Raw genomic sequence first — 26887 nt, 5'->3', positions numbered from 1 at the left:
TGTGTCTTAAGAAGGGAAAACTGACACTGCTTTAGAATTTTACAATTCTACTCCATTAGACATGGGATTATAAATATTAAGCTTTGTTTTTGTATCAGTCAACTATAGATACAAGTTACTTCGCAGGGTAAGATGTTTCACCAAAACAAACGATACAATACAAAATGATCTGAAATTGAATGAGCTGTTAAAAGAATACACCAGTGGTTTCCATCCTCACTAGCTTGTTCTAAACAGCATTGAGGCTTAGGTGTCTGATCCCCCTTGCTTCTAACAATCAGGACAACACTTTTTATAAGTTAAATTTAATGTCATAGTGCACACCAGCAGTTACTGTGAACCAGCACTGTAAGAAAAAATGACAACTAATCATCAGCATACATCAGATGGTTAATAAGACTAACAAGACAATCATTATATTAATTTTGACAAATTTGAAGTCCAATACATACAATGAAATGAAATATAACGTTGAGTTTAGCTGAATTACATAAAACACATTTAAAGTTAAAGTGGAATATAGCATGTGTGGTAGTAAATGGTAGGACAATAATGAAGGGGCGGGTTCTCTTTTTCGCATTAACATGCAATTGGTCAAACATTTGGAGTAACTTCTCGTTGAGCCAATCGCAGTCCGAGTTGGGCTCACGCAGAAAAGATGTAGCCTCTGATTGGTGGCAGCGACGCCCTTTGTAAAGTACACTTTCTGTCCAAATTTAGCCAAATGATGCCGGAAGTTGATCGAATACAAATACAACCGAACGTGTGAATTCAATTCCTACAACAACACTTTTTGTATTCCATAAGGACACTCGCCCCAAAACACATAGATAAACAAACAAATTAAATAATCTGACATCCCTGTAATTGTAGTTTACGAGTGTAAATTAATCTAACCTTTTATTTTGAAGGGGACGGGCGGATTCCTGTGTGTTCTTTTTAAAGGACTTGACGCCGCCATTTTAAGTTGGGTTTCTTCCTTAAGTTTTCCCGAATCGTCTCCGACAGTTCGTCGCTTTGAGAGGAACAAACATGGGTGCTTGTTTAGCTCTGGGCTCCCTCGCCAGTTGTGTGAGTACACGGCTCCCAGTCTTACTGTCAATGTAGCGAAGTTTACTTGTTTTTTAGCAGAGACACGAGTTTTGTTGATGTTGTTTCGGGTATCGACGACACGACGTCACGTGAGAATAACTAAAACCGATATTTTACATTTACATTAAGAGCATTTAAATCGAATGAAATTAAAGTTAATATTTCAACAGGCAAAACATAAATGTATCAAACTTAAATGCTACATCTGTATGATCTTTTTTAAACTGCGCTACTTCCGGGTTAACCCAGAATCTTACATATGACGTCATTAGTTTTGTTTGCCTTTTTTATATATTTTTTGATCTAAACTGTGAACAAATGTAAATATATTACAGGTGTGTTCTCTTCTATAAATATAACATGTATCACCAGTGAAGATGAATGCAGTTACTGTTCAGTTGCATTTTGATAGAGGCCAGAGACTGTAAACAATATCCCAGTTAAGGACACTGCCATCTTGCGCACGTGAAGTCCAATCACAAGTCAGTCTCAGGCTGTCAATTATGAAAACCAAATTTACTGGTAAAATGAACATGAATATGCATCAATGTGATACGCATTGCCTACTATGATATAAACCATCTTTAAGAAAAAATAATTTGACAGTCCAGCTGTCATTTCGTCCAAATGGTTTCTACTCACTGTAAATGACAAATAGATTTTAGGTCAAATAACCTTTTTATGAGGAAAATCCAACTGTGGCTTTGTCAACTTCCACTCAAAAGCAGCAAAATAACAATAAAGGAAACTTCCAAACAATCCCACGAGTCTACTAGCATGTGCCAAACAGTGGAAGAATTTAACCTCCAAGACTCAGACTGCTTCTCAGAGTGCAGTAAGGTCACTGATAAGAGATCCCAGCTGTAAACCAACACAAACAGGCAGGTCTAAAGCAGATTTGATTTCTACAGATTTTCTGGTTATCCTCCAAACATCTGCTGTGATTCAGGGTTGAAGCTGGACTTCAGGTTTTTGCTACGAATGTCTTAACAATATCTCAGTTTTAGTGCCACAGCCACTATGATTGCTCTCTTGTGAAGTGTTTTCTAAACACAGGGAGTTATTGTACAAGCTGGCAGAGTTTAGACATAAATCAGAAGGTATAAGGTGCCAGCTTTCAGTACTGGACAGTGTTGAATACTTAAATTTTGGACTGCGACGATGACAATGGTGCTGGTTGTGGCTACATGTTGCAGCAGTGTGTCAGAGTTCACTGACGACTCAGTCATTCTGTCTCTCTTCAGCAGTGATAATCCTGGCCCACAGACTGGTGCAAATTGTCCTTCTTCGACATTAATCTGTCCAAGACTAAAGAGATGAAAATTGATTTTAGGAATAATCTAATTGTTATCTCTCCTCTGCTGATTAATGATCAGGCTGTTGAGCTGGTGCAGCAGTGCAATAACTCAGCACTGTCACTGATGACAAGCTGATCTTCAAGCCTCTATTGATGCTATGTGTTGAAAAGCTCATCAGTGCATGTGCTTTTATTGTATACGTCATCATTTGAATGTCAATTGCACACTTTATTCCTGTTTGATCAAATCTGTTTTCTTTCATCTGCTGATGTGGGTCACTTGCACTCAAAAATAAGGAGTGGCTGTAGGATATTATGTAAATGGGTTCAGCAAAATTGCTTGTATGACCCTAAATGACCTTCATCACCTGTACAGATTCAAGAAGGTCTGAACCATCCTAGATGATTTGAATCACCCACAGTTTACTGAGGTGTGGCAGAATTATGAGATTTAAAAAGTCGAGGTCCTTGCTGCCGTCGACCTTTTAAATGTCTCACTGTGATGTAATTATATTGTTGATGTATTTATTGTTATTATGTGGTTACTGCTGGCTGCAGAATTCATTACCCCTTGGTGGTAATAAAGATACATTGAACCAGAAAATATTGGGGTTTAATCACCAGCCTTTTTTCAGTGTTGTAAAATAAATCTTCAGACTCATTATATGGGTGCTTTGATGTTTAATATTCCCTGTTATCACTTTGAGTTCCTAGTAATACTCTACAGTAAACATAGAGTTATGAGCAGTTTTTGCCTTGACTGCTTTGGAGCTTTTTTGTTCCCTGGGCAGTATGACATAGGACAGTGTGAACCATGGAAACTGGATTCTTCACCTCACAGCTGCAGCATTCATTTCTTGTAGAAGCTTGTGCTCATGTACTTGTGTTTAGTGAAGGATGGATGATCTCCGCTCCAGTAAGTCTCTGCCTCAGTGCTTCACATATATGTCAGCAGTCGCCGTCTGAATCTTACAGGAATCCTCTGTGATCCTGTTTCGCATTGCTTGCTAAAAAAAACTGAGAGAGGCAGAGATTTGTTATTATGGCATACCTGATTACTGCCTCTGTGAATCATCTTTTATCTCTGCTTCTCTGGACATGTGCCGGAGCAGGACGATGGTTGCCCTGACAGCAGACACAATGTTTTTTCTTCTTTTCTTCCTCCACATTCATTGTTGCAAGCCATGCATGCATTACCCTGATTATCCCACAATGCAGAGCCGTGTCCGCAATGTTCATAAAATATGGATCTGTATGCATGCCCTGCTAATTCTTCCCCTTCCTCTTCTCCAGGCGTCCTGTTTGTGCGGATCGGCCTCCTGCCTCCTGTCATCATGCTGCCCTTCAACATTCAACTCCACCATAAGCCGGTTGGCCTTCTCCTTCCTGCTGCTGCTCGGGACTCTGGTCTCTGTTATAATGATTCTACCAGGCATGGAAGAACATCTTAAAAAGGTACATTAGGATAAGACTGGGTTAGGACAAATGTAATTATCCACGTGGGGATGTGGGGCTGTCACATCAGGTACCGTTAATCATCGCATAAGAGCATTTCTGAACCCACATGTTATTACCAATTCAAGGAAAGATGGAAAACTACAGCGCTTTCATAAAGCTGTAACCCAGCAACCGTGATGCTGTAGAGCAGCAGGACAGGATGCTTGGAATAATTGGTTGTTATAATTTCTGTCACAATCTATCTTTTTCGATTCCATTACACTTCTCACAGGCCAGGATTACGGCCTGTCTAACCCATTATTTCATTGTTCGTTTTCACCCTGTCAGATTCCAGGATTCTGCGTTGGCGGGACGTCCATACCTGGCATAGAGAACAAGGTGAACTGTGACATCGTCGTGGGCTACAAGTCGGTGTACCGCATGTGCTTCGCCATGGCCTGCTTCTTCTTCCTCTTCTCCATCATCATGATCCGAGTGCGCAGCAGCAAGGACCCTCGAGCCTCCATCCAGAATGGGTAAGTGTTGCACCTCTGGTTCAGCTCTGTTTCATGAGAGAATGCTGCTCTCTGGTGGCCGAACATGGACACTGCTTTCTCTTAAGATTGTGTTTACCCCATAGACTGTATATAAAAGGTTTAAGAGTAAAAACATTTTATTTTGTTTCTCCTCAGTTTCTGGTTCTTCAAGTTGTTGGTGCTGGTCGGCATAACAGTGGGCGCTTTCTTCATTCCAGACGGCGAATTTAATACAGGTATGAAGCTAGGACACATGTTTTAGCCTGATTCATTGTTGTGTTTTTTTTTTATTTCTAGTTTTCTTTTTATTTGAATCCACCAGCAGCTGTCACACCTTCTCAGTTCAAGATAGAGTCTGCAGATTTTTTAAGATATAGCTTTTTACTCATCTGCAATGAATTGTCTGTCTAAAAACAGCAAGACTTGTCTAGTATATTTTGTTGAGTTGTGTAATTATATTTTCCCAAATTTTTCAAGCAATTTTTCAAGCTGGTAAAATCTCTTTTAATCAAATTATTGATCTGGTTCATTTGGTCACCTGTCTGTGACATCGTGTCCCCTTTCAATTGTGTTTGTCTGCCAGAAGAGTCCAAATGGACCTTCATTTTTCTTATTTTTACAAGACCTTATAGACATAATTTAGATATTTTACTTAAACTATATATTTTTAGTGGATACAGTTTTTTTCCCCCCTGAATGTCTGGAGGCATCAGAGAAACAAGCTGAGCAAATGTTTGCGGAGGCTCAGCTCATTCCAGTGTCTTTTCAAACAGCATCAGAGAAAGACAGATTTTTAAAGTGAAGCTGTTTTATTCCGTGTTTTTTTTTTTTTAAAGGATTTAATCAATGTGTCTATTTTGGAGTGGAGGAGTAGACCTCTGAGGACAATTCTGCTCCTGGTTAAAAAAACAAAACAAACAAACTCCTGAACTATCAGAATCTGGCAGCTTTGACAGCAGTGGTGATGAGAGCAACTCCCATGATCCCACTAAACTGTTTTGTTATTGCTATGATTGAGAGACCCCCTAGCATCAGAAACTTGCATGTTTTGAATTCAATTCAAAATGAAGGCTCCATATCAAAGTTCAATAGTTCAACAAAATAAGTTTCAATAATACAGTTGGCAGTGAACGTTTGCTTAGAACAACATTTTGTTTTACTTGCTGTTTGATCAGAAAGTCTGTGAATCATATCAGAACTTACAAGTTTAGAATGTTTAAAAACCTACAATTCCCTGAGTCAGTCTTCTTTCCTGTGTGCTCTCAGTGTGGTATTACTTCGGCATGGTGGGCTCCTTCATCTTCATCGTCATCCAGCTCATCCTGCTTGTGGATTTTGCCCATTCCTGGAACCAGTCCTGGCTGGAGAGGGCAGAGACTGGAAACTCCAAGTGCTGGTTTGCAGGTAGAAAGGCCAAATACTCTCCATTTATTGACATAAACCTTTAAGTGCAAGTAGAAAATGTGTGTTTTTCTTTATTCTCCCATTTTATTCCATCAAATATTTCCCTGCAATTTCTCACGTTATACAGCTCTGCAAGTTAATTATACCTCTGTAAATAAATCATATAGATGTGTGTGTAAGTGGAACATTGAATTACAATTCAGATTAGCCTTTTTGTGCCGGTGACACTGACAAATTACACAGCAGTTATGTAATAAATCAAACTGCTTGAAATACACTTTGTGTGAGTTTTGATGGGAAAGTCTTGTTTTACAGAACTAACCAGTGCAAACAATCTGAAACACTCACCCGACTCCAGCTGCAGTTTCGCTGTCAGGTTTCATTCGTATAATGACCTTGATGTTTGTTTATCTCGCAGCTCTGCTGTCGTTCACCATCATCCACTACGTCCTGGCTTTCACTGCTGTCGTGCTCTTCTATGTGTTTTACACCACACCTGACGACTGCACCGAGCACAAGGTCTTCATCAGCCTCAACGTCATCTTCTGCATCATTGTGTCCATCGTCTCCATTCTTCCCAAAGTTCAGGTAATGTAGACTTATGGTATTTATGGACTGATACAGAATATTGTGATCCAAACAATATTGTTACGTAGTTACAAATCTTGTCAATTTAATAAAATATATTTGTTTGTAGACAAAGCTCAAGAAGAATAAAGCTAATTCACTTGAAAAACACAAAAGAAAACAACTGTGATGAAAGGCATAGAGATTTCAGATTTTATTTTGATGAGAGATTCGATCCTCTTGGGCATGCATGATACCAGCGTTGCATTAATCTTTGGAGAGTACTGTTGTTCTTCACAGATGCTCTTTTGCTGGAGGTTTTTTTGTTGTATGTATGTATGTATGTAAGTTCTTTTTTATTAGAGCCAAGTCAGGGGACAGGAAACAGTTTTCACTTTTTTCTGTCTTTACAAACACTTTGGTGATGCTGCCCTGTATCATCAACATACTCCCGCCTCCCTGTTTCACTGTCAACACTCACAGTCACTGTGCTGGTCCTGGTCAGGTCCACACCAACCATACAGGACTGATCCAAACCAATTGACTTTTGGTTTCATGTGACCAGACAGAGTCCTGCCACATTCATCAGGCCTCTTCTCATGTTCTCTGGCAAAATATCTTCTTGTAGTTTTGTGCTGACTTATGAGTAATAGTTTTCTTCTTGGACTCAAACCATAACATTTGACTTCATACAGTGTCTCATTGTCTTATACACCAGTTTCCACAGATGATCCTTGTGTCAAGTCAGAAGTCTTTCAATACAAGCTTGAGTAAATGGTGACTTGTGCATACCATCATTTGTGGAGGATGACCATTGCACCCTGCTATTAGTTGTATGGCACTTCCTGAACCCCACTGCTGCAACTGTGTTTAGTTTACTAGTTCACCGATGCTCTTGTACGTTCTGCCATCTGAAAGAGGACTCACTATCATGTCTGACTTGTTGAGGCAGTTTCTTACCATGTGGAGCCAAGTTGCATGACAAGCAACACAGCTCAAACCTGAGGAAGCTGTGGTGCTCACAGGATATTTTATAACATGTTCATGTGATTAGCCTTAAATGTAACTCACAGGTGTAAACAAATGTGTTAGCATGATCAGAGGTGAACTGAGGTGTGTGGCAGTCTCCACTTGTGTGCTCAGTGTTGAGGTTGCACTAACCTTTTACATGAGATCAATTACCCAACTAAAATGAAGCTAGTGAAAGATTATACAAATCTGAATAATATAACAACTTATTTATTTCACAGGGGTATATCGGAAAGAAATGTTCTTTATTGCTCAATCTAGGAGTCAAGCCAGTAATAAAAATTACCATTTGTCGCCACACAAAACCACTAAGGGGTTATGTATGTTTTAGAAGCACAGGGATTTATTTTCTGACTCATCCTCATGCCTCATGTCTCTGCAGGAGCTTCAGCCCAGCTCAGGGCTGCTCCAGGCCTCCCTCATCTCCCTCTACACCATGTACATCACTTGGTCAGCCATGACCAACAACCCCAGTAAGTCTAAATGAGTCAGAGTCACAGAATCATTTTATCCAAAACCTCAAACTACAAACCTCTGTGGCTTTAAAAGTTACCTGATGTCAACTATTTACACTGATTTCTGTTTCCAACCTCAGACCGACAGTGTAACCCCAGTCTGTTGAGTCTGGTCCAGCCCGGCAGTCCAACCCCACCACCAGGTCCCGCTATGCCTACCCCGGCTGCTCCAAATGTCCAGTGGTGGGACGCACAAAGCATTGTGGGATTGGTCATCTTCTTGTTCTGTACTCTTTATGCCAGGTATTTTACCGTCACCACTGGTGTCTTTGTGTCATGACGAGTCTAAAAGCAGCCAAATTGCCTTCAGAGAAGGAAAAGTAAAACACTGCCAATGGATACAGGAAGCCAAATCATTTAACCTTGTGCTTAATTGATTTAAGCTAGCTAAAATGAAAAATATCACTGCATATAGTGCAGTTAGAAAATGTACAGACAGACAAATTAAAGGAAAAACTTATCTTGGAAATTTAGGGATGATTTAATAGGTGTTAGGAACAGCTTACATCTCTGGACTCTGCTGTAGTAACCAATCATTCTTCTAAAAGATATCCTCTCATTTTGTGTTTTGGTGATGGTGGTAGATGCTCTCTAACAGTCAGTCAAAAATCTCCCTTAGGTGTTTAACTGTGGTGAGATCTGAGGACTGTGAAGGCCAGAGCTTATGATTCATTTCATCTTAATACAAATCATTTATTGACCCCTCGTCTCCCATGGAGGGCAGCATTGACATACTGTTTCTCTGTTACTCTCTTTCCTTTAATTTGTGTGTCTGAATGTAAATGTCATAAATAGACTAACTGAGCATTTTAGTTAAAATACCTATAGTCATAAAATAATCCAATCAGCCCATCATGTAGCTGCACTGTAATTCATAAAAGGGAAGATGCAGGACAGGAGTTTCAATGAATGTTCACATCAAACATCAGAATGGAGAAAGAATTTGATCACAGCGACTTTGACTTTCTGAAACTGCTCATCTCCTGGGATTTTCACACATAATAGTCCCTGGAGTTTAGTCAGAAGAGGGTTTTTTTGGCATCTAAAAGGAAAAAATCCAGTAAGCAGCAGTTCAGTGGGCAGGAACAGCTTGTTGAAGAGAGAGGAGAATGATCGAACTGGTTGGAGTTGACCGAGAAACTACAGTAACTCACTCTTTATAACTGTGGTGAGCTGAAAAGCACCTCAGCGTGAGAACAACACGTCCAGAAAATAGAAATGTGAGGCTGAAGACTGACTAATCCAGGGAGACAACCTGCCTTGTGTCAACAGCCGAGGCTGCATGTGGTTTACCATCTTCTAATGTCCTGGCTCCAGCAGGATAATTCTCCATGTTACAAAGTAAAAGACGTCTCAAACCTTCCTCTGCGTTCTCCTGATCGGAATTCATTAGAGATCCTTTGGGATGTGGTAGGAAAGAGATTGGGAGCATTAATGTGTTTTTCCAACATTCGATCAACCTGGGAACAAAATGAATTAAACCTCAAACTTAACTGGGAGGAGATTTTCAGAATGAATTAACTGTCATTTGTGTTGCAATGAAACAAATGTCTGAGGCAGATATTTCATGTCCAGTAAGTCAAGACGAGTCCTTGTGCTCTCAACCACCACAGCATCCGCTCCTCCAACAACGCCCAGGTGAACAAGCTGATGCAGACCGAGGAAGACCAGGGTCTGACCGCCGACTTCGAGGCCTCTAACGGAGAGGACGGAGTGCGACGGGCTGTGGACAACGAAGAGAACGGAGTCACCTACAGCTACTCCTTCTTTCACTTCAGCCTCTTCCTGGCTTCTCTCTACATCATGATGACACTCACCAACTGGTACAAGTAAGTATCTGCTATTCCTTCTTTTTGAAATAACCCCCTGTTAGACAAATCCGACTTCCCTCTGACCTTGTCCCTGGCTCACCAGGCCCGAGAGCGACTACCAGGCCATGCAGACCAGCATGCCCGCAGTGTGGGTGAAGATCGGCTCCAGCTGGCTTGGCTTGGCAATTTACCTGTGGACCCTGGTGGCCCCGCTGGTGCTCTCTGACAGAGACTTCAGCTAAAACAGGGTGAAGTCTGTCAACACTGGTTCCATAGCCTCTTGCTGTTGCACTGTGAGGAAACGTAGCTTTAGCTTCAAATTTCTCAGCTTGAGTTTTTAAATGCTGACAACTACACATTTAAATTTGGAAGCCAAAATAAGGTAGAATGTTTTTTTTAAATCTGAAATAAACACATGTACTTTTGGTGCATAACCCTATAATGAATAATAGGTTTGTGTACCATCAAAATTATTTTAAAGCCATTTAGGGTAGGAAATATATATTTTGTCGCTTTAAGCCACTTTACAAGTTGCCTAAATGTTGATTTTTTTTTGTTGCTCGTTTGGAGATGTCTGCAGTTGTCTGTAATTGCGCTGTAATTACTCACTCGAGATTGTTCTTGACTCAGGTTATCTTGACTCTGGTTATTTTCTATTTTTCCTTCACTGTTACAGATTTTAGAATTGAGAGCACTCCATGCCTTTATTGGAAAGACCAAAGGAATCTGTGATTATCTCTGTAAGATTTGTGACGTTCATACTTTTTTAATTCAGTCCGATTTTATGGAAAGTGCCGTTTAAATTTCTGCAATCTACTTTTTCTAGCTATGCCTTTTTTTTCACAACTTTGTCCATGTTCCCCGTTTTATACCGAGAATGGTTTATTATATTTTGCACACAAGTTGTTTTCCGAGGGACCATTTTTGATTACCTTTACAAAGTTTATATGACACTCAGTTTCAGTGTAAAGCATATGTTCACTTCTCATTATAATGAAATAAAGTTCACTTTGTTTAAATCATTCGGTGTAGACTCTAGATCTGTCCAATAGGTGGGACTGTTGTCCGTCCGATAACACGCATGTCACTATATACAGTTGAGTCTGATGTATGAGGCGTAAACATTTCTAAACCTGAAAAGTAACCAGTTCTTTTTCTTTCTTATTTTTCCCTTGTGATTGTTTTTTCTTCAGAAACTGCTAATTTCATCAAGTCTGGTCAGCAGAGGTTCACTGCTCTCTCTCAATTAATCCCATGATCCCGCTAAAATGTGATTTATTGTTTTTCGTCCATGCAGGATTCCCTGCTGCAACACACACACACACACACTCGCACACTTACTTGGAAAGTAATGTAGAGGGAATGTGCTTTCCCCTATCACAAGATCAGCATGAGCAGGGGCCTGAACACAACACTTCATTATACTTAACAATATTCATTCAAGGCTTGTGTTGGGGAAATGAGCGGTCTCTGAAGTCGTGCTTAGACATCTGGTAACAAATCCCAGACGCTATATTGGCAACATTACTGTGCACATTCTGACCCACACAGCAGTAACAGAATCATTATTCACTCATTGGATACCGTCTTTGACTTCTATATGTCAAATACAACCACTTTAACTGCATTATCAATCATTACAACCCTGGATAACTCATCCATCTGTGCATCAGATATACTTTGTGGTTATTTGTATAATGGACAGATGACTGAAATGCACGTGCAATAGTTCCAATGCACCAAATAAAAATCACTTAATATTTACTAATAAATTATTATTATTCCTCTTCCATACAGCTGACACTCACACTCACACAAACTAAAATTAACAGAAACATATGGATCAAGCTCCAAAAATACGAGATCCTACATTTCCCATAATGCAGCGAAAAGTATCTTTTCTCTAGACCCTCGCCACTTGGTGAATGCTAACTTCTGTCTAACTATTCATCTCAAGTTCATTGTGCAGTCTTTCTTCAAATAATTACAAGTTTCAAAGCCTAAGGCAGAAATAACCCTGACATCATTAGGGGTTCATTTTTTTAAGTTTTAACCTTGAGCTTGATGAGCAGTCTGAATTTTAATGTCTTCTTGTTCAGGTCCCTGTTTAGGATGTAGTTGTTTTGCGCTTATCGATTATTGCTGATAGTGGGTTGCTATGTTTGTTTTTTTTCTCATTGGCCAAAGAAACACTAAAGATTTAAGTGCTGTCATCACACTTTTAACATTGTTAGATGAATGAGAATGAATTGACTGTATTAATATAAGATGCTTTTTGTTGGAAATGCAGAAGTGAGATGGCAGCTTTGAGCATCTACCCTCCACCAGAGTGGAGAATGTGCTTGCATAGGTCTGGTAAACTCTAACTCTTGTAGCCTTCAGCCCATATACTGTGTATAAGGATGGATTACATGACAGCTCCCCAAAGGTGAAGCTAAAGCATCTCGATCACCACCTGGTGGCCCGGCTAGGGTATAAGTCATAAACCTCGCCTCCATGTTCTCGGATGGGACAGAGACCAAACTTAACGAATCAAAGTACACGTCTAATACATTTTTCTCAAAGGTGGTTTCTGTCATTGTAGTTAGTTCTTATCAGACTGACGTCTTTTCAAGTGTTAACCTTTCTTGAAAGATTTAGTTATTTGATGCTCTAAAAACAGGGTGAAACAGCACGATTAACAGCTGAGACCGACTCTTGGTGTGCGTGAATCTCCTGATCACTACTGCACAGACTCTGGCTCCAAATGCACAAGGTGGTGGCGTTTGTATGAGGGATATTTCAGCTAGTGGCAGTAAAAGGTGGTGCGTCCATCTTTAATACAGGCTATGCTTCAGCTTCGATTGACGCCGACTCAAGTGACATCAACTCTGGTCAGTTATTCAGATTTGATGCAGCGTCATCTGGAGTCGCAAAAAAGGCTGCATTCAACTTTTCTCACATTTGTAATCAAACACCCGAACGCCTGGTAACTCTGAATCTGATGGGCGGAATAGTTGAGTTGTCCTTTTCTCCTGCCTACACAGCTGTGGTCAGCTCTGTTGTTTTTGTCCCATCTGGAAAAAGACATCAGTAAAACAGTGAGAAAGACCAGACATATCTGAGGTAGTGTATAGGGTGCGGCTCAATCGGGAAAAAGATGATGTCACATCCTTATATGCAGTGATTACAACAGAACAGTACTGAAATCAGACAAATTATAGATCCTGACAAAGTGCAAGAGTTGAGCTTTTGAGTGTAAATGGTACCCAAAGGTGTTTATATTTAAAACATTTACTGCCTATTGAACTGTAAAGATATGAAACCCAACGTTATACTAAGTCCTTTAAATTATTAAAAAACATGTTTCAAAGATCTCAATGTCTTTAAAAAACAATCTCACTTAGTGGATCTGTAGTTTTTCATCTTTGTTGTCCTTTGGTTAATTAAACCATATTTTATTGTTTTTTATGTCTTACCTTATAGACATATTAAAAATTGTAATTACATTGACACGTTCTACAATTTTACAAAAAAACACAAAGGATAAATATGTAATCATCAAAAAATGAAAGACAAGACACTAAAAAAGATTTCACGTCGAACAAGCTGTTTGTGACAGAGGCAAATACTTGGGTTTGAAAATGACAATCTGATCTTGTTTGCTTATTAGTAAATTATATTATTGGAATAATTTCTGTAATAATTTACATTGTAAATATCCAATAAATGATATATTATAGTTGATCTATACTTTATTATAACAGGATACATATAGGAAGCAGTCTGAGCCAGTGTTCCCTCTGTGCTGATGGGTTTCCTGACACACACACACACACACACAACACTAAGCAGGCTAGTTTAGCACAGGGACCAGTTATGTCAGTAATCTGCTGTTGGTCCACTTTATCTGCAGAAATTCGGCTTTAGCATGGAGGAGACACTGCTTTTTATTGGCTAATGACACCGACGCAGTGACCTTGACAGTCCTGCTGCACCGTCACACCGTCTCCTCACACTCGCACTGTGTAAAAACAGTATAATTCCAGGCTGAAGTTGTGATGTGACCCACAGTGTTGACAGTGACAGTGGTAGTCCCTGGCCCAGCTATGAGCCGCAGCCTGGCTTAATGCCATTACATAATCCGGAATGAGTCTCTGATCAGTTGCATAAGCCAGTTATTGGGAGCTCACCACGCTCATCTGCCTGTTGTGTTTTGGTATTCTGGACCCTGCCCAGGGGTGGGGGGTGGGTACCTTCTCCATCCTCATTACAGCCACCAACAACACCCCTCCTTCGCTGCAAACACCTGGCAACCCAGGTGGAAAAACAAGCTAAAGGGAGCCCTGACACGCAAAGGCTTTTAATGGGCCTCCCCAGTGGTCTTCATTAGACAACAGTATGATGGTTCACGTCACACTTGTTATCACAGGTACAAGTGTGTGAGGTCAAAACAATGTCAGGATACATCCAGTGTTCCTGTGGTAGGATGAGGGCGTGATTGACTGTTAAAAATAAAATGCTTCAGGCAAGAAATTAATTATACAATCAAATATTTGATAAATAATGGATGAGCACAACTCTCTTAATTCTGAGAATGTGTTTTACTTATTATTCCCGATGTTTCATAAATATAGTATATAGACTCTAAAAAACAAGTATATATTAAATACACTGACATCGTTTAAATTCAGATATAAAGAATAGAGAGCCAATAGAGAACCTAATGTAATGATAATATCTTATTATCATTATTATTATTATTATTAACTGTATGGTTAATTTATTGGACAAACTTGCCCTACTGGAGCATTAAATTACGTACAAATTCTCAGGTTATATATTCATATTCTAATGTTACTCTAAGGGGGCGGGGTCTCGCGGTAGTGCGCGTGGTTCTGAGGCAGCAGCGTGTTCGCCTCGCGCTCCAGCTGTGGCTGGATGCTGGCAATAGTCAAGTTAACATGAATTAGACCAATACAAAGCGGAATGTCAGCAATTTGACCTTCAGAATAATTGCAAAGAAACTTAAAAAATGTAGACGCTTGCCCACATGTCTTTAATTAACATTACGTATATATTCATTTTCTTGATTCGTCAACATTGCATAAAGGATAATTTAAAATAAATAATTCCAGCCACTGAAATCAAATTTCAGTGGCTGGAATAGTTGAAATTCCCTGTTTGTTTTTAAATCATCTCTCAAAACCTACTTTTACTGCATGGATTTGAATTGATTGTTTTACCTATTATTTTGATGATATTACAATTTTCCTTTAATTTTAAATGATGTTCTATATGTAGTTGTTCTCGTTGTTTTTCAATTTTGTATGATATAGTCTGCTGTTTTTGCTTTAAATGTTATTGCCTTTGATGTGTTTTGGTTTTATTTGTCTTCTTTATATGTATGTCTACCTAAACTCATTATTATTATTATTATTATTATTATTATTATTATTATAATAAGTAGTAGTAGTAGTAGTAGTATGTTTACAAAGTTGTGGCCGGAAATGCAGTTTTGTGTTTACGTGATGACATTGACAGAGGTGAAGATAGCGCGGTGGTAAATTACTGCAACAACTTTCCGGAGGATCCATCCCCTGCTGCCTGCAGAGCATCTGGAGCAGAGCATCTGGAGCAGACACAGGGACCGGACCTGTCACGGCATCACCTGCAGCAACAGCTGTCCTATATGGAAGCAAAATAAATGTACAGCGACAGAGCAGAGCTGACAGGCTGAGACCCCAGATACCAGCAGCTGGAAGTGTAAGGATAAATAATCATAAATACTGTTAACTTATATGTTGCATGAGGTTTTGCTGAGGATGACATTGTCAAGCTTGCTAGAGTTAAACACGGCGTTTTCCGGTCCGAAATGTAACCTGCAGCCATCAATAGAGGACGCTGATCTGATCAAAGACAGCCGAATAACAGTTTAAGCCGCATATTATTGTACAAGATGACCCGATGAAAGGATCGCACGTATTCGATCTCCATTACAATCCAGTCGACCCCCCCAAGGCTTGTTCCTCCCGCGCTTTTATTTTGACAGCTTCATTTGAGAGTTTCCTGTGTGCGGTGGCAGGAGCTGCGGAGGTTTGACGGAGCTGGCGGAGCGGTGGCCGCAGAGCAGAAGTGAAGTTGAGCATCCTCCTCCTGCAGGTGATGTCCCCTCGCACACGGTGTCAGTGAGCCGCTGTCCGACACGTCGCCGCGGGCCGAGCTGCGGTGTTTCTACCGGGACATTACCCACGAGGGGACGGGACGGCCGTTTCCCTGCGAGGCGTGTTTTCCTTGGGACGAACGGTAAGATAACCAAAAAAAACCCAAAATGCAGCTAACGTAGCTAAGCGGGGCTGAGGGGACCCGCGTCCCGCTCCCTGCTGGGCTCGTCGCGGACATGTCGGACCGCTGTTGCGGCTCCTGAACCCGGTGCCGGGGCTCGTCCGTCTCCTCTCCACGGGGCTGGCTCCATTCATTGTCTGCGCGAGGGAGGAGGCGGCGGCGGCGGCGAGCTGCGGCAAGTGAGCCAGAGTGGGACATAACAACACAGGAAGTGGGTTGATTGCAGGTTCAAAATAAACGTCGTGGATTCGCCTTGTGTTCGGAGTAACGGTGCTGCTGGAGGCAGCTGAGGTGATGTTTAAAAAAACCTAACTTAATAGTGAAACATTAGCGGTAGAGCTAAAATTGTTTTATTTTGAAAGAGGTGTAGAGGAGTATGTGTGGGCTTCGATGTGTATTTGGAGGCTTTGATATTCATTTTGCCCTGTCGCTGATGATAGTAGTGTGTGTGTGTGTGTGTGTGTGTGTGTGTGTGTGTGTGTGTGTGTGTGTGTGTGTGTGTGTGTGTGTGTGTGTGTGTGTGTGTGTGTGTGTGTGTGTGTGTGGCTCGCTATGTTGCATTATGTAGCAAAACTGCTTCTACTTTACATCAGTGATTTGTTAATCGATTTTACACACGCACAGTTAACGCTGTGGTTTGCGTACAACAGCGCTGCAGGTGTTTTTGTGTCTCATATAACAGCAGCTAGCGCCTGTTACACTCATTAAAACCCCTCAAAGGAAGCTTTTATTCGCCCACACACACACACACATAGGTGTGTATCCTGTCTAGTGGCTTGTGGTTATTGGCTTTGTTAGTTGCATCGCACTGGGCTACATCAGCGCAATGCCTGCGACCCGATTGTACGAAAACCAGAGTCCTTTTTAAAAAATGACACTTTTATATTTACTCACCCGTCTGCAAGCGTGCATCCACGTTAAGAACACGACTGACTGTGCGTTTTAACAGCGAATGTTGCTTTATTTCTCGGCTTTCACACTACCTCTATTTGACGATTTCATATCGACCATGCGTAGTCTACTTGAAGTTCGGTGGAAGATCACAGAGCTAAAGGTCCTCATTTACTCAATTTGCCAATGCCGAACGAACACCTTGACCTTCAGTCATCAGGAGATACAGTTCGTCTTGTTTTTTAGTATACGCCTCAGGCTCAGGAGCATATTTAGTCTTAAATGAGTGATTACTTTAAAGGAACTCGGCGTCGCCTTTCTTCTCCACCACATGCAACAGAAGGCGAAAGCCGTGTACTCCAGCAGCAGCAGCAGCATCACTGTGGCTGCACACCGCCTCTCTGCTGCTCGGACATCGCTGCGTAACCTGCCTGCAACGCAGCCAACATGACATCATGCGTGAGAAACAGTCCCGTTCTGGGCGGATTCTGCTTATTTATTTATTTACTTATTCATTTGTGGCCGCGGGATCTAATCGCCGATAACATTACATAATCACTACTGGGCTTAAATTGGGGGCTTGATTTGGATGTCGGTGGCGTGGCCAAGTGGATAAGCTTTAACGTCCCATCATGCTACAGTAAATTTAGGCATGGGGGGCGATCTTTGTTTCTGTCCCAGTTGAAATGGTATAAGAATAAATATGTGTGTGCATGAGTCGGTGTCCACACAGAGGCAGGAAATGACCGAGTGAACATTACAACTCTGCAGCGCTGACACTCTCCTCATTGCAATGAGGCGCGCTGGATTGGAGGGCATCTGAGGACAGCTGTGGTGCTGGCAACATTGCTCTGCTGCAAAACACTTCACACAATAGGACACTTGTGTTTTCCATCTCCTCAAGTGAACAAGACTGGTTTATTATAACATCGTGTGTTCTCTAAACGCACACGACACGTCTGTGCACGAAGTTAAGCAATAACTCTTGATGTGTATATTTAATCTGCGTGATAAATTTGGATGTTGTCATGCTACTAGCTTTGGGAGGGAGGGGCAAGCATGGCGCTGGAACAATTGTTATTTTCAGAAGCATTTAAAAAAACAAAATGTAAGTCTATAAAAAATCTGTAGTAAAATGCATCACGGGATCCTGGAACCCAAGGTGCCCTCTTCAGACCGTTTTTTTTTCTGACCAACAGTTAAAGACCTATGTTCAGTTTTCAATGATAAAAAACAGACAAAAGGAGCAAATCTTTATACTATATTATAACTATATTCAGCCTAATATTCAAGATGTATGCATTTTAGGCAATGTAAACCTCGTTATTAAGCCTTTTAAACACATCTAATCTCAGTTTCACTTGTTTCATGCAAACTTGCATAGATATATAACATACATTTAGTAACGTAGTTTACCTTTAAAAGCCTAATCCAAATGAATGGAACATTTTAATGCAGTTAAAATTCATATATCTTAAATATTAGGCAAAATAATATTTGAGTAAATTTAACAAATTTTACTTGGTAAAGGATTAAAATGCTTGATTATAAAAACAATTCTACCTTATGACTAATAGGTCAATCAGCATGCTTTGAGTTTTTATTGATCACCTACCGTGTAGTCTCATCTTCTCTGTATCTGAAGGGAAACATGGTGACAGGAGGCAGTAATGAGAAACAGATGCACACAATGACTTAGTGCAGGGTGAAGCGACTTATGACAGTTTTACAGTAAAATCTTTATTGTTGAACCACATGAAGTGCTGTCATCATTTAACTCGAACCCCAGGCTGCCGCTCTGTGTGTTATGTTGTCCTGCTGTCTCACTGCGCAGTGACGGGGTCAGATATTTGTCATTCCGTTGTCACACTGCGTCCTCGACGGGGGAATTTCTTTCCCCAAAGGACCTGTGGAAAAAGCCAGTATCTGTGAGTGTGGTCGTGTATTATCATTTTCCCTCTCCCCGGTGTTGTCCTTCACCTTAGGAAGGATGCACAGAGGGGACATAACACTCCACGACTGTGTGCTCCAGCAGTGGGGTGTGATGCTTAGTACCTGCATCAATCACTCACCCGCAAGATGAGCAGGAGGCAGTGACTGTCATTTGTTGTCGCAGGATTGCTGGTGAGGGGAACATTGACCTCATGTACCCTTTGATAGCATTAGACATCATTTTTGAAACTGATCACGTTCCTTACGTCATAAATCTGTCAGTTGTAACATGAATATATACACATTTCGGGGGCAGTTTAACACAAGAGCAGTGAGCTCGACGTGAGGAGTAGTGTTCTGTGTGCGTGTGTAGTGTCTGCTGTCGTCCTGGAGGAGCTTTGTGAAGTCTGACAAAATAACCTTGAAGATGACATTGGGATTGTGCTGTTATCTCATAGCAAAAAGCTGGTGTTATAAAGCAGGTGTGGAAGCGTGAAAGACATGAGCATGTACCAGTCTGCTGTGGTCTGTCCTGTTCAGATGTGACATTAAAATGCGTCCTGGGTGATCGGGTTATGACAGGACAGCTCTCAGTGTGTCAGTTCACATCTGAGAGCAAAATGTGTCTCTTCATGTGTCTCCCATGACCACTTGTGATTGGATCTTTTCCCCCGGCTACATCATTGCTGCTTGCAAAAATCTAATGTTATCATTTTTAGCCAGCAGGAGGCGGCAATGCACTTCCTGTGCCTAATCTGCCAGAAATTAAAAGAAGAAGAAAAACATCTGAACATATTATCTAATCACTCACTAATCACTATATACTGAGTTCGCATTTTCATTGTGACGTTCGAATGATTAGTGACATTTTTTTTTACCCTATATAGTGGACTCATCGTTTCCCACAATGCATCGTGAAAGTAGTGTACAACCGATGGTCATTAACCAAGCAATATCTACCATAATGCATTGTGCTTGTGGCAGAGAGACAGAGAAGAGAGGGCAGCAGGAACAGTGCGACCTGTTGTACAAATATAAATAAGAGCAGAGCAGTGATTCACAGCAGAAACTGCAGCAGACAAGTTTATTTCTACATTTCAAGATGGTCATTATTTTACCTAAGTGCAGTCCATCCCCAATTTGTCTTGGATTCCACATCTTCTGTACCCCTACATTAATATACATGAAAGCAGTTTTTCTTATCCATCTCACACATTTTTCATCTTGTTTTATAATAATCAACATTTTGGGTCCTTTTTTTATCCTGTAGACTGTTTTAATGTTAAATCTATCTATTTTCATGTGATTATAAAGCATGTTGAGCTTTAGAAATATAATGTATTATTATTATTATTATTATTATTATTATTATTATTATTATTATTATTATTATTATTATTATTATTATTAACTGCTGAAATGCAGTGTGCCAGCACTTTAATCCATAGCAATTTACCAAGCTCTGTGCATATCAAGCATGGACAAAACCATCATCACAGCCTTTATGGACACTGTAATCCTGTTGGTTTGTTATGGATCCCTGTAGGTTAGAATTCCCCCCTAATGAGCTTAATGTTTCATGGGTGCTAAAGTGGAAGCATAATGGCCTTACTGTGGCACTGATAGGCCCGAAGCCCAAATGGCTTTCATTGTGTTTGCCACTGGAGCCAGAATGGTGTAAGTGTTTTTTTGACACTGGGCATTAGCAACACGACTCAAAGGGTAACCAGTCTCAGAGTTAACTCTGCCCGGCTCGTAACACACACAGTGGTGGTATGATAAACATTTATGCGTTGCACAGAGTCTCCGAATGTGTCCTGAAGTCCCACAGCGTGCTGCTGCATTATAAAACTGCATACTCTCTTGGATTTTGCAAAGGCCCTGTCAAAGGTCCCTCTGTTCAGTGAAGGGCAGCAGAGCCTGAAAAAGGACAACATTGATATTCATACAGCTTGTTCTTATGGAGTCACCGGTGGGTGCCTCATCCCTCAGGTGTCAGTCATTACAGTGTCCTCGGTAGCAGGTGAAATGTGAGGGCACTTGTATCGCTGCAGCTTCACTGATGTTCTCCAGGCACTTAGCAAAGGGAGAATTCGCCAAGTAAACATACGGTCGGAACCCTCGCTGAAACATAAAGTGTGGTGAGGGATTGGAAATGTGTTTACCGAGGGAAAATGTGTCTTCGTCCTTCATAACTTTGCCAAAGCAGCCCCTTTGAGGACAAAGTGAAAATGTCTTAATGACTTAAATAGTTCCTTCAGATATCAATCATGTCATAATTAGGGCTCTGTATCATTTGTTTAAAGTTTGTCAATCTGTTACTCAAATGTTGGTACTTAAATAATACTTATTTTTGCTATTATCCTTAGGGGGTCAGTGTCGGATGTTGGAACAGTGTCTGAAATCCCATCACCCACACCTTTTTGATGTCTGACTGAAACGTGGGGATGCTCCAGATAGTGTCACTAACTTTCTGTAAATGACAATCCAGCAATCACGCTCCCTCTTCAGACATTGATCGGTAGAGAAGGTAAGCGTCTTCTCTCTCAAGCAATTTAAAAATGTGAAAGCACACCTATCAATCATGACATCCTGCTCTTTCTATGACAACAAGCTTTTTTCATACTGAGTTTGAGTGTTCAGAACATCTTTGCCTTCAGACGAGGTCAGTCAACATGTCACATGAACAAATTTAATTTAAGCACATCCTGGCATTTATTTTGGACATAATTTCCTACAAAAGCCTTCATTCAACAAAAGAAGCCAAAGTTCTTAAATGTTCTAAGTTTCTTGGTCACTAGTTTTACATTTTTTTATTTAAAGGTTAAGTTTGTAAGATTTAGGTGAAAGGGATCTATTGGCAGAAATTGAATATAAACTAATCCTAGTGATGTTTTCACTAGTGTGTTTCATCAAAATTGTACAACTTTTTGTTTTCTTTATCTTCTAATTTAAATCGAGAGGAGTCGGTCCTCTCTACGGAGGCCGCCATGTTTTTTACAGCAGCCCAAACTGGAGAAACTAAACACCTTTTGAGTTTTAATGACAACTGAAGGCTACCACAGGTTCTCTTTCAAGTTTGGAAGGAGAGGGTGAGGTGAGGGGTGTTCACCTGCAACATGCAACTTCACCACCAGATGCCATTAAATTCTACACAATGAACCTTTAAGTCAAACCATCAAAGCATATGTTGATAAGATTAGAAATCTGACCATGGCCAACAATTAGCTGTTGTTCTTAATTGTCTGAAATCTTTTACTGCTGTGTTCTGGGTTTTACCAGTAGAGTTGAGATAGCTCAAACTCTTTGGTGCTTTAGTGTGTCAAATACTTGATGGAAGGCTGCAATTTATGATTGTTTTTACTGGCTAATTTGCATGTTAATTTCTTCATTAATCAGTTTGGTGTCAAACAATTAGAGATGTTTTTATTCAAATGTTTTTCCCCATATCAGTCGATATCGATATATCACGATGTAAATCAAATCACTATTTCTGTCATTTCTGCATCAGGTGGTAAAAAATATTAGTGGTATTACCTGTCTTTGTGGGAACATGCTTTCAACGCAATTTGCCAAAATATCTCCACTCTATGAATTCCTCTGACCCTTTTTAACATCGTCCTCGTCTTTTGAGCCTCGGGCTGTGTCCGTTGAGGTGTCTTCTTCAGCAACACTGTCGATCGAGTTTTCCTTAACATTTTCTGTCGTCATTTTCTCTTTTATCTTGCTTTCACTCCTGACGTACTGGTGTGCACGGCTGCAGTAACCAAAACATTAGCACGTGTGCTGCTGCCAGCTGCTACTCCCAATCTGTATTGCTAGAGGAAACAATTTTAGAGGAACATCTTCACAGAAAATAGTGAAAACTTGCAATCAAAAACTCAAATGCATTCAGTTTACAGGATTAAGAAAAATAGTCACATTTGATAAGGTGTCGAAGTGATTACTTTTGGTCTTTGGCTTTGTAACTTTATCTTTAACTTTATTTAAATGGTTAATTGATCATCCAATTTGTTGCCAACAAATTTTAACTGTTCATTTTTATTTTTATTTAACAGTTTAAATAAATTATTGCAGTTATTCTATATTGGTTGGTACCAAAAGGTTTTGTGTTTTGATACACAGTCCTAGTTAATATATAAACTCTAAAGGGTTCTTCTACTGGTAAACAGAGTCAGTTTGATTGTGAGCATCCTCTTGCTCCTAAGAGGCCAGTACAGGATGTCACAGTACAAATTGTGATCACCATGTGCAGTTTAAGTAGGAAGTAGGAAATGACTGTATACCATTTCTTACAGTGGTTACAGTACACAATGCTGAACTTGCATTCCTCTAATTCGAACAGATCTCTTCCCAGTGCAATATATCATCAAACTCCATGTCCTTGCCTCGAACATGGAAAACAATTTTCACTTTAAGCGACTCCTGCAGCCATAAATCATAGATTTCTTGTGCAAAACCTTGCGTTTATGATTTAAGATGTGTCACGTAACCAGCAGTCACATGCGACTTATAGGATGCGATTCGCACACACACGCGCAACTGCACTTATATAAGGGTAACAACATTCCAGCTAGTCATGCAGTGGGAGACCCAAGGGTGGGCCCTGGTCATCAATCAGGAGGACTTCCCCCAGCCACAGAGGCAGAAGCTGACATGTCAAAACTGCCATAAGCGAACAGATTTCCTCCCTGCCAGCAACCGGCCAAAGACGACGGGATAGGAAATTGACTCTCATCCTTGTTAATGAAAGGACGCACTTGCATGTGTGTGTCTGTGTGTGTTTACATCCTTGCCCACGCATTTGCTTTTCCCTGGAAAATCTTGCACGTGTGTGTGTGTGTGTGTGTGTGTGTGTGTGTGTGTGTGTGTGTGTGTGTGTGTGTGTGTGTGTGTGTGTGTGTGTGTGTGTGTGTGTGTGTGTGTGTGTGTGTGTGTGTGTGTGTGTGTGTGTGTGTGTGTGTGTGTGTGTGCGCGCGCGCGCCTGGGAGCCTGGGAGCCTGGGAATCAAAGCATGTGCGTGCTCACTGCGAGTTGTTCTGCCTTTGGCCGCACTGCAGCCCTCTGCTGGAAGGGGTTGGATGCCGTCAGTGACCCTGGAGGCAAGCGTATGGACCCAGCTTGGGTTGCGCTGCGAGGTGGAAGGGCCTCTTGTTTCTGTGACCCCTGTGGAGAGAGCAGCCTGTCAGGCAGAAGGCCTGTCAGCTGCAGTTCTCATTCACAAATCACCTTGTGAATGCACACACACACATGCATGCAGATAAGCCACAAAATGTCCCCCTGTTCATGTCTAACCCTGCCTCTGCTCCTTTAAAACATTTAATTCAAGCTATGTAAAAATTGTATTAGACATTATTACAAATCTTTTATCAGATTCATCGCATAAATTAATTAATGTTTTACTATTTCTTTTACATAATTTAATGTCATGTTATCATAGGTTTCATAAAGGTTATATCCAGTAGGCAATTTGTTGTAGGAGGAGGGGAGATGCCATCTGCCTGTGTATGCAGATAGATATTTTTTTTCAGCAGGTGAGCATCCTGTAGTAAGTGCTGATATATAGGCTACATATTAGGATCCACTGTTATTATCAAAGTTGAGACCAAATGGCATCAAAAAGAACAGGAGGACATCACTCTTTGCCTTGCTCTCCCTGTCTATTTCCCACACAAGCACACTGAGCCCTTTGTGTTTTTATTGACACCAGTGTTTTACCTTCTGTGACAAGTAAAATGTATGCTGTGAAATAGGTCCAAACCAGGCTTTTTTTCCTGTTACCATGTATTTTAAACACGAAACCTTTTGAAAGTGGGAGTATAAGTGCGGCTGGTATGTAGGCAGCTTATTATGTTATGATGAGCTGTAAGCACATCAACATATGACTGTATAAAGAGCTCATGGTGAAATTTGTAGCGTCCTTACCCACCCAGGAGACATGAAGCAACAGTATAAGTCTTTCAGAGTCTTGTTTGTTTCCAGCTGATGAGTGCAAGTTGAATATTCACTCTTCTTATAGCTCCTTTTTGGCCTCCACCAATTCCTGGGAAAAGCATCTGTCTCTTATAGCAGCTGCTACATGTTCACCTGCTTGTCTACCTCTGTCTGTCTATGTGTCTGCCTCTCTGTGTGTAGTCTGGTCAGGTAGTGTACAGTATGTTTGCGATAGACCTGTTCACTGCAAAGAGCTGCCTGCTGCTGAAAACGAGGTGGATGAGAAGAGTCAGAGGAAACCAAAACAGCGAAGTGATGCTGACTGCTGAGTTGCTGATAATTCTCTGTGGGTCACTTAGCACGTGTCTTTCATATTACACACAGCTATTTGATCCACTGTTGATGTAAAGATATTGATTAAAGTAACTTTAGCATGGTGTGGACACATGCACTTACTGGAGACTTACCACAGTGACGTCCACACCTCAGTGTTGCCTCCTCTCCTCTGCTTACTCCTGCTGACATTAACATTGTGGATCAAGGTCAATTTTATCTGAGTAGAGAGAGGACTACTGTATGTAGTACTAGACCGCAGGCTTTTGTATTATGTAACAGCCGTTGTGTCTATTTTTCTGGATTTGTCCCACAGTATGTCTTTTGTTCATGATCCTCCTGCGATAAAGATTGCACCACTACTAGATTCACACAGAGATACTGCTGACTCAGCAGCTACCTGCAGGCGGACCTGAGTATCATTGGCAGCCACGTCTCAATCACTGCTTTGAATCGTGAGTTTATGTCAAAATATTATCATCGCCTCAAGTAACACTATAGCTCCTCTTTGTCTGTATGTGTGGAGGATATAGATTCCTGGACAGGCAGGCTCTTTGGATCACTGCCTCATCCCTGTCTGTTAATTCAGTGTTGGTGAAATAAGAGAACATATGGCTGCTCTCTCCCTGCATTACATCACCTTGAGATCCAAGCCGATTATTTGCATTTACAGTACTGAGAAAAAAATTGGATGGATTTGCTGTGTTCGCTGCAAAAACTGGCATGCCTGGCTTCCCGAAATGAAGTGTGTCTTAATGAAGTGGATGCACAAAAGGTCAGCGACTTTTTTTTTTTTTTTTCTGCTTGGAATGAATGCAGGCTGGGATGTACTTTTATACTCTGTATCCCGCTTAACCCAGCGCACAGCTCAGCCAGATGCATTAGGCTCAACAGTGTTATTATTGATCCATCCGAGTTATATCACATCATGCAGAGTTAGTGCCCGCTGTACACATTCAGGCTCCTGTGAAGACTTTGCATGTGGTTGTTATCGGCTATTCACTGGTTTCCATTAGCTTCTCTCCCTGGCTCTTTTCATGCACTGATGCACCGTGGACGCTCACTGCTCTGATATTAGGAGTGATTTGGTTCAAAACATCTTGATGGCATCTTGACCTCAGCCAATGTCTCTTCTTACCAAGCCAAAGCACTCTCATTAGAAGCTTGTTGCTTGAGCTGGGTATGGAAGCTCAGTACTTTTGGTACAGACCAGATGAAAGTCTGATAGATCAGTCTACTAACTAACTTCATCTAGAATTTTCTGTGCCACAAAGTCATCATCAGTTGATGGAATTGCCTAGTTGTTGTGGAGAAGGATCTGTTGAGAAAAGCTTTCCTGTACATGTTAACGACAAGTTAAAGAAACACTTTGTAACTTTTGCCAAGCAACAGCAACCTCTGCAGCCACTTGTGGTAATTACCTCTTTTGGGCTCCAAGTTCGTGCAATTAGGGCAGATTCCATGAACAGAAAGTGTAGTCACTAGTTACAACCCAAGTTGCAGCGGAGGCTCAAGAAGTGCACAACCTCGTCTAACTGCCTACCTTTCACTGTATAAGTTTGATATAACGTTTTGAGCCAGGACAGCAAACAGTCGTGATTTTGTTGAGTGGCTAGGTGTCCCTCGCAGTGAGGAAGCAGCAAGCAGATTGGCCGATGTGGAGTGGACTGGCTGGGTGTAAGGTTTAACCATGTCCTGAATGTAGACTGGGCCCGATCCGTTCGCAGCAAGGTACGCAAGTACTAGTGTCTTTAAGGGGATTTCAGGCAGCCACTGGTAACCAGT

At 41.0% G+C, this 26887-nt stretch overlaps 2 protein-coding genes and 1 long non-coding RNA gene across 6 annotated transcripts in view; all 3 read left to right on the top strand.

The window, feature by feature from the left end:
• Positions 1-927: 927 nt before the first annotated feature.
• On the top strand, positions 928-10682 carry serinc2 (serine incorporator 2). Its single transcript, XM_034600183.1, has 10 exons — positions 928-1071; positions 3683-3844; positions 4175-4362; positions 4519-4598; positions 5629-5766; positions 6185-6354; positions 7745-7835; positions 7958-8120; positions 9491-9706; positions 9792-10682. The coding sequence occupies exons 1-10, from the start codon at positions 1033-1035 to the stop codon at positions 9928-9930; spliced, it is 1386 nt and encodes a 461-aa protein (XP_034456074.1). The 5' UTR covers positions 928-1032; the 3' UTR covers positions 9931-10682.
• Positions 6362-7638, top strand: LOC117770589. The gene is made up of 2 exons (XR_004615421.1): positions 6362-6815; positions 6858-7638. It is a non-coding gene; the product is annotated as an uncharacterized LOC117770589 (long non-coding RNA).
• Positions 10683-15156: 4474 nt separating the features above from the next.
• hivep3a (HIVEP zinc finger 3a) overlaps positions 15157-26887 on the top strand; it is a 40919-nt gene continuing 29188 nt past the window's right edge. For 2 of the 4 annotated variants that reach the window (XM_034599978.1, XM_034599981.1), the window contains exons 1-2: positions 15157-15973; positions 21205-21365. The gene's annotated coding sequence lies outside the window, so the exon portion shown is untranslated. The remainder of the gene's footprint in view (positions 15974-21204; positions 21366-26887) is intronic. The other 2 variants (XM_034599982.1, XM_034599977.1) reach the window with 1 other exon arrangement.

This window comes from Hippoglossus hippoglossus, chromosome 11 (genome assembly GCF_009819705.1).
Source record: "Hippoglossus hippoglossus isolate fHipHip1 chromosome 11, fHipHip1.pri, whole genome shotgun sequence".
NCBI lineage: Eukaryota > Metazoa > Chordata > Actinopteri > Pleuronectiformes > Pleuronectidae > Hippoglossus > Hippoglossus hippoglossus.
The sequence above is the reverse complement of the archived record's forward strand: the minus strand, read 5'-3'. Positions and strand labels throughout refer to the sequence as shown.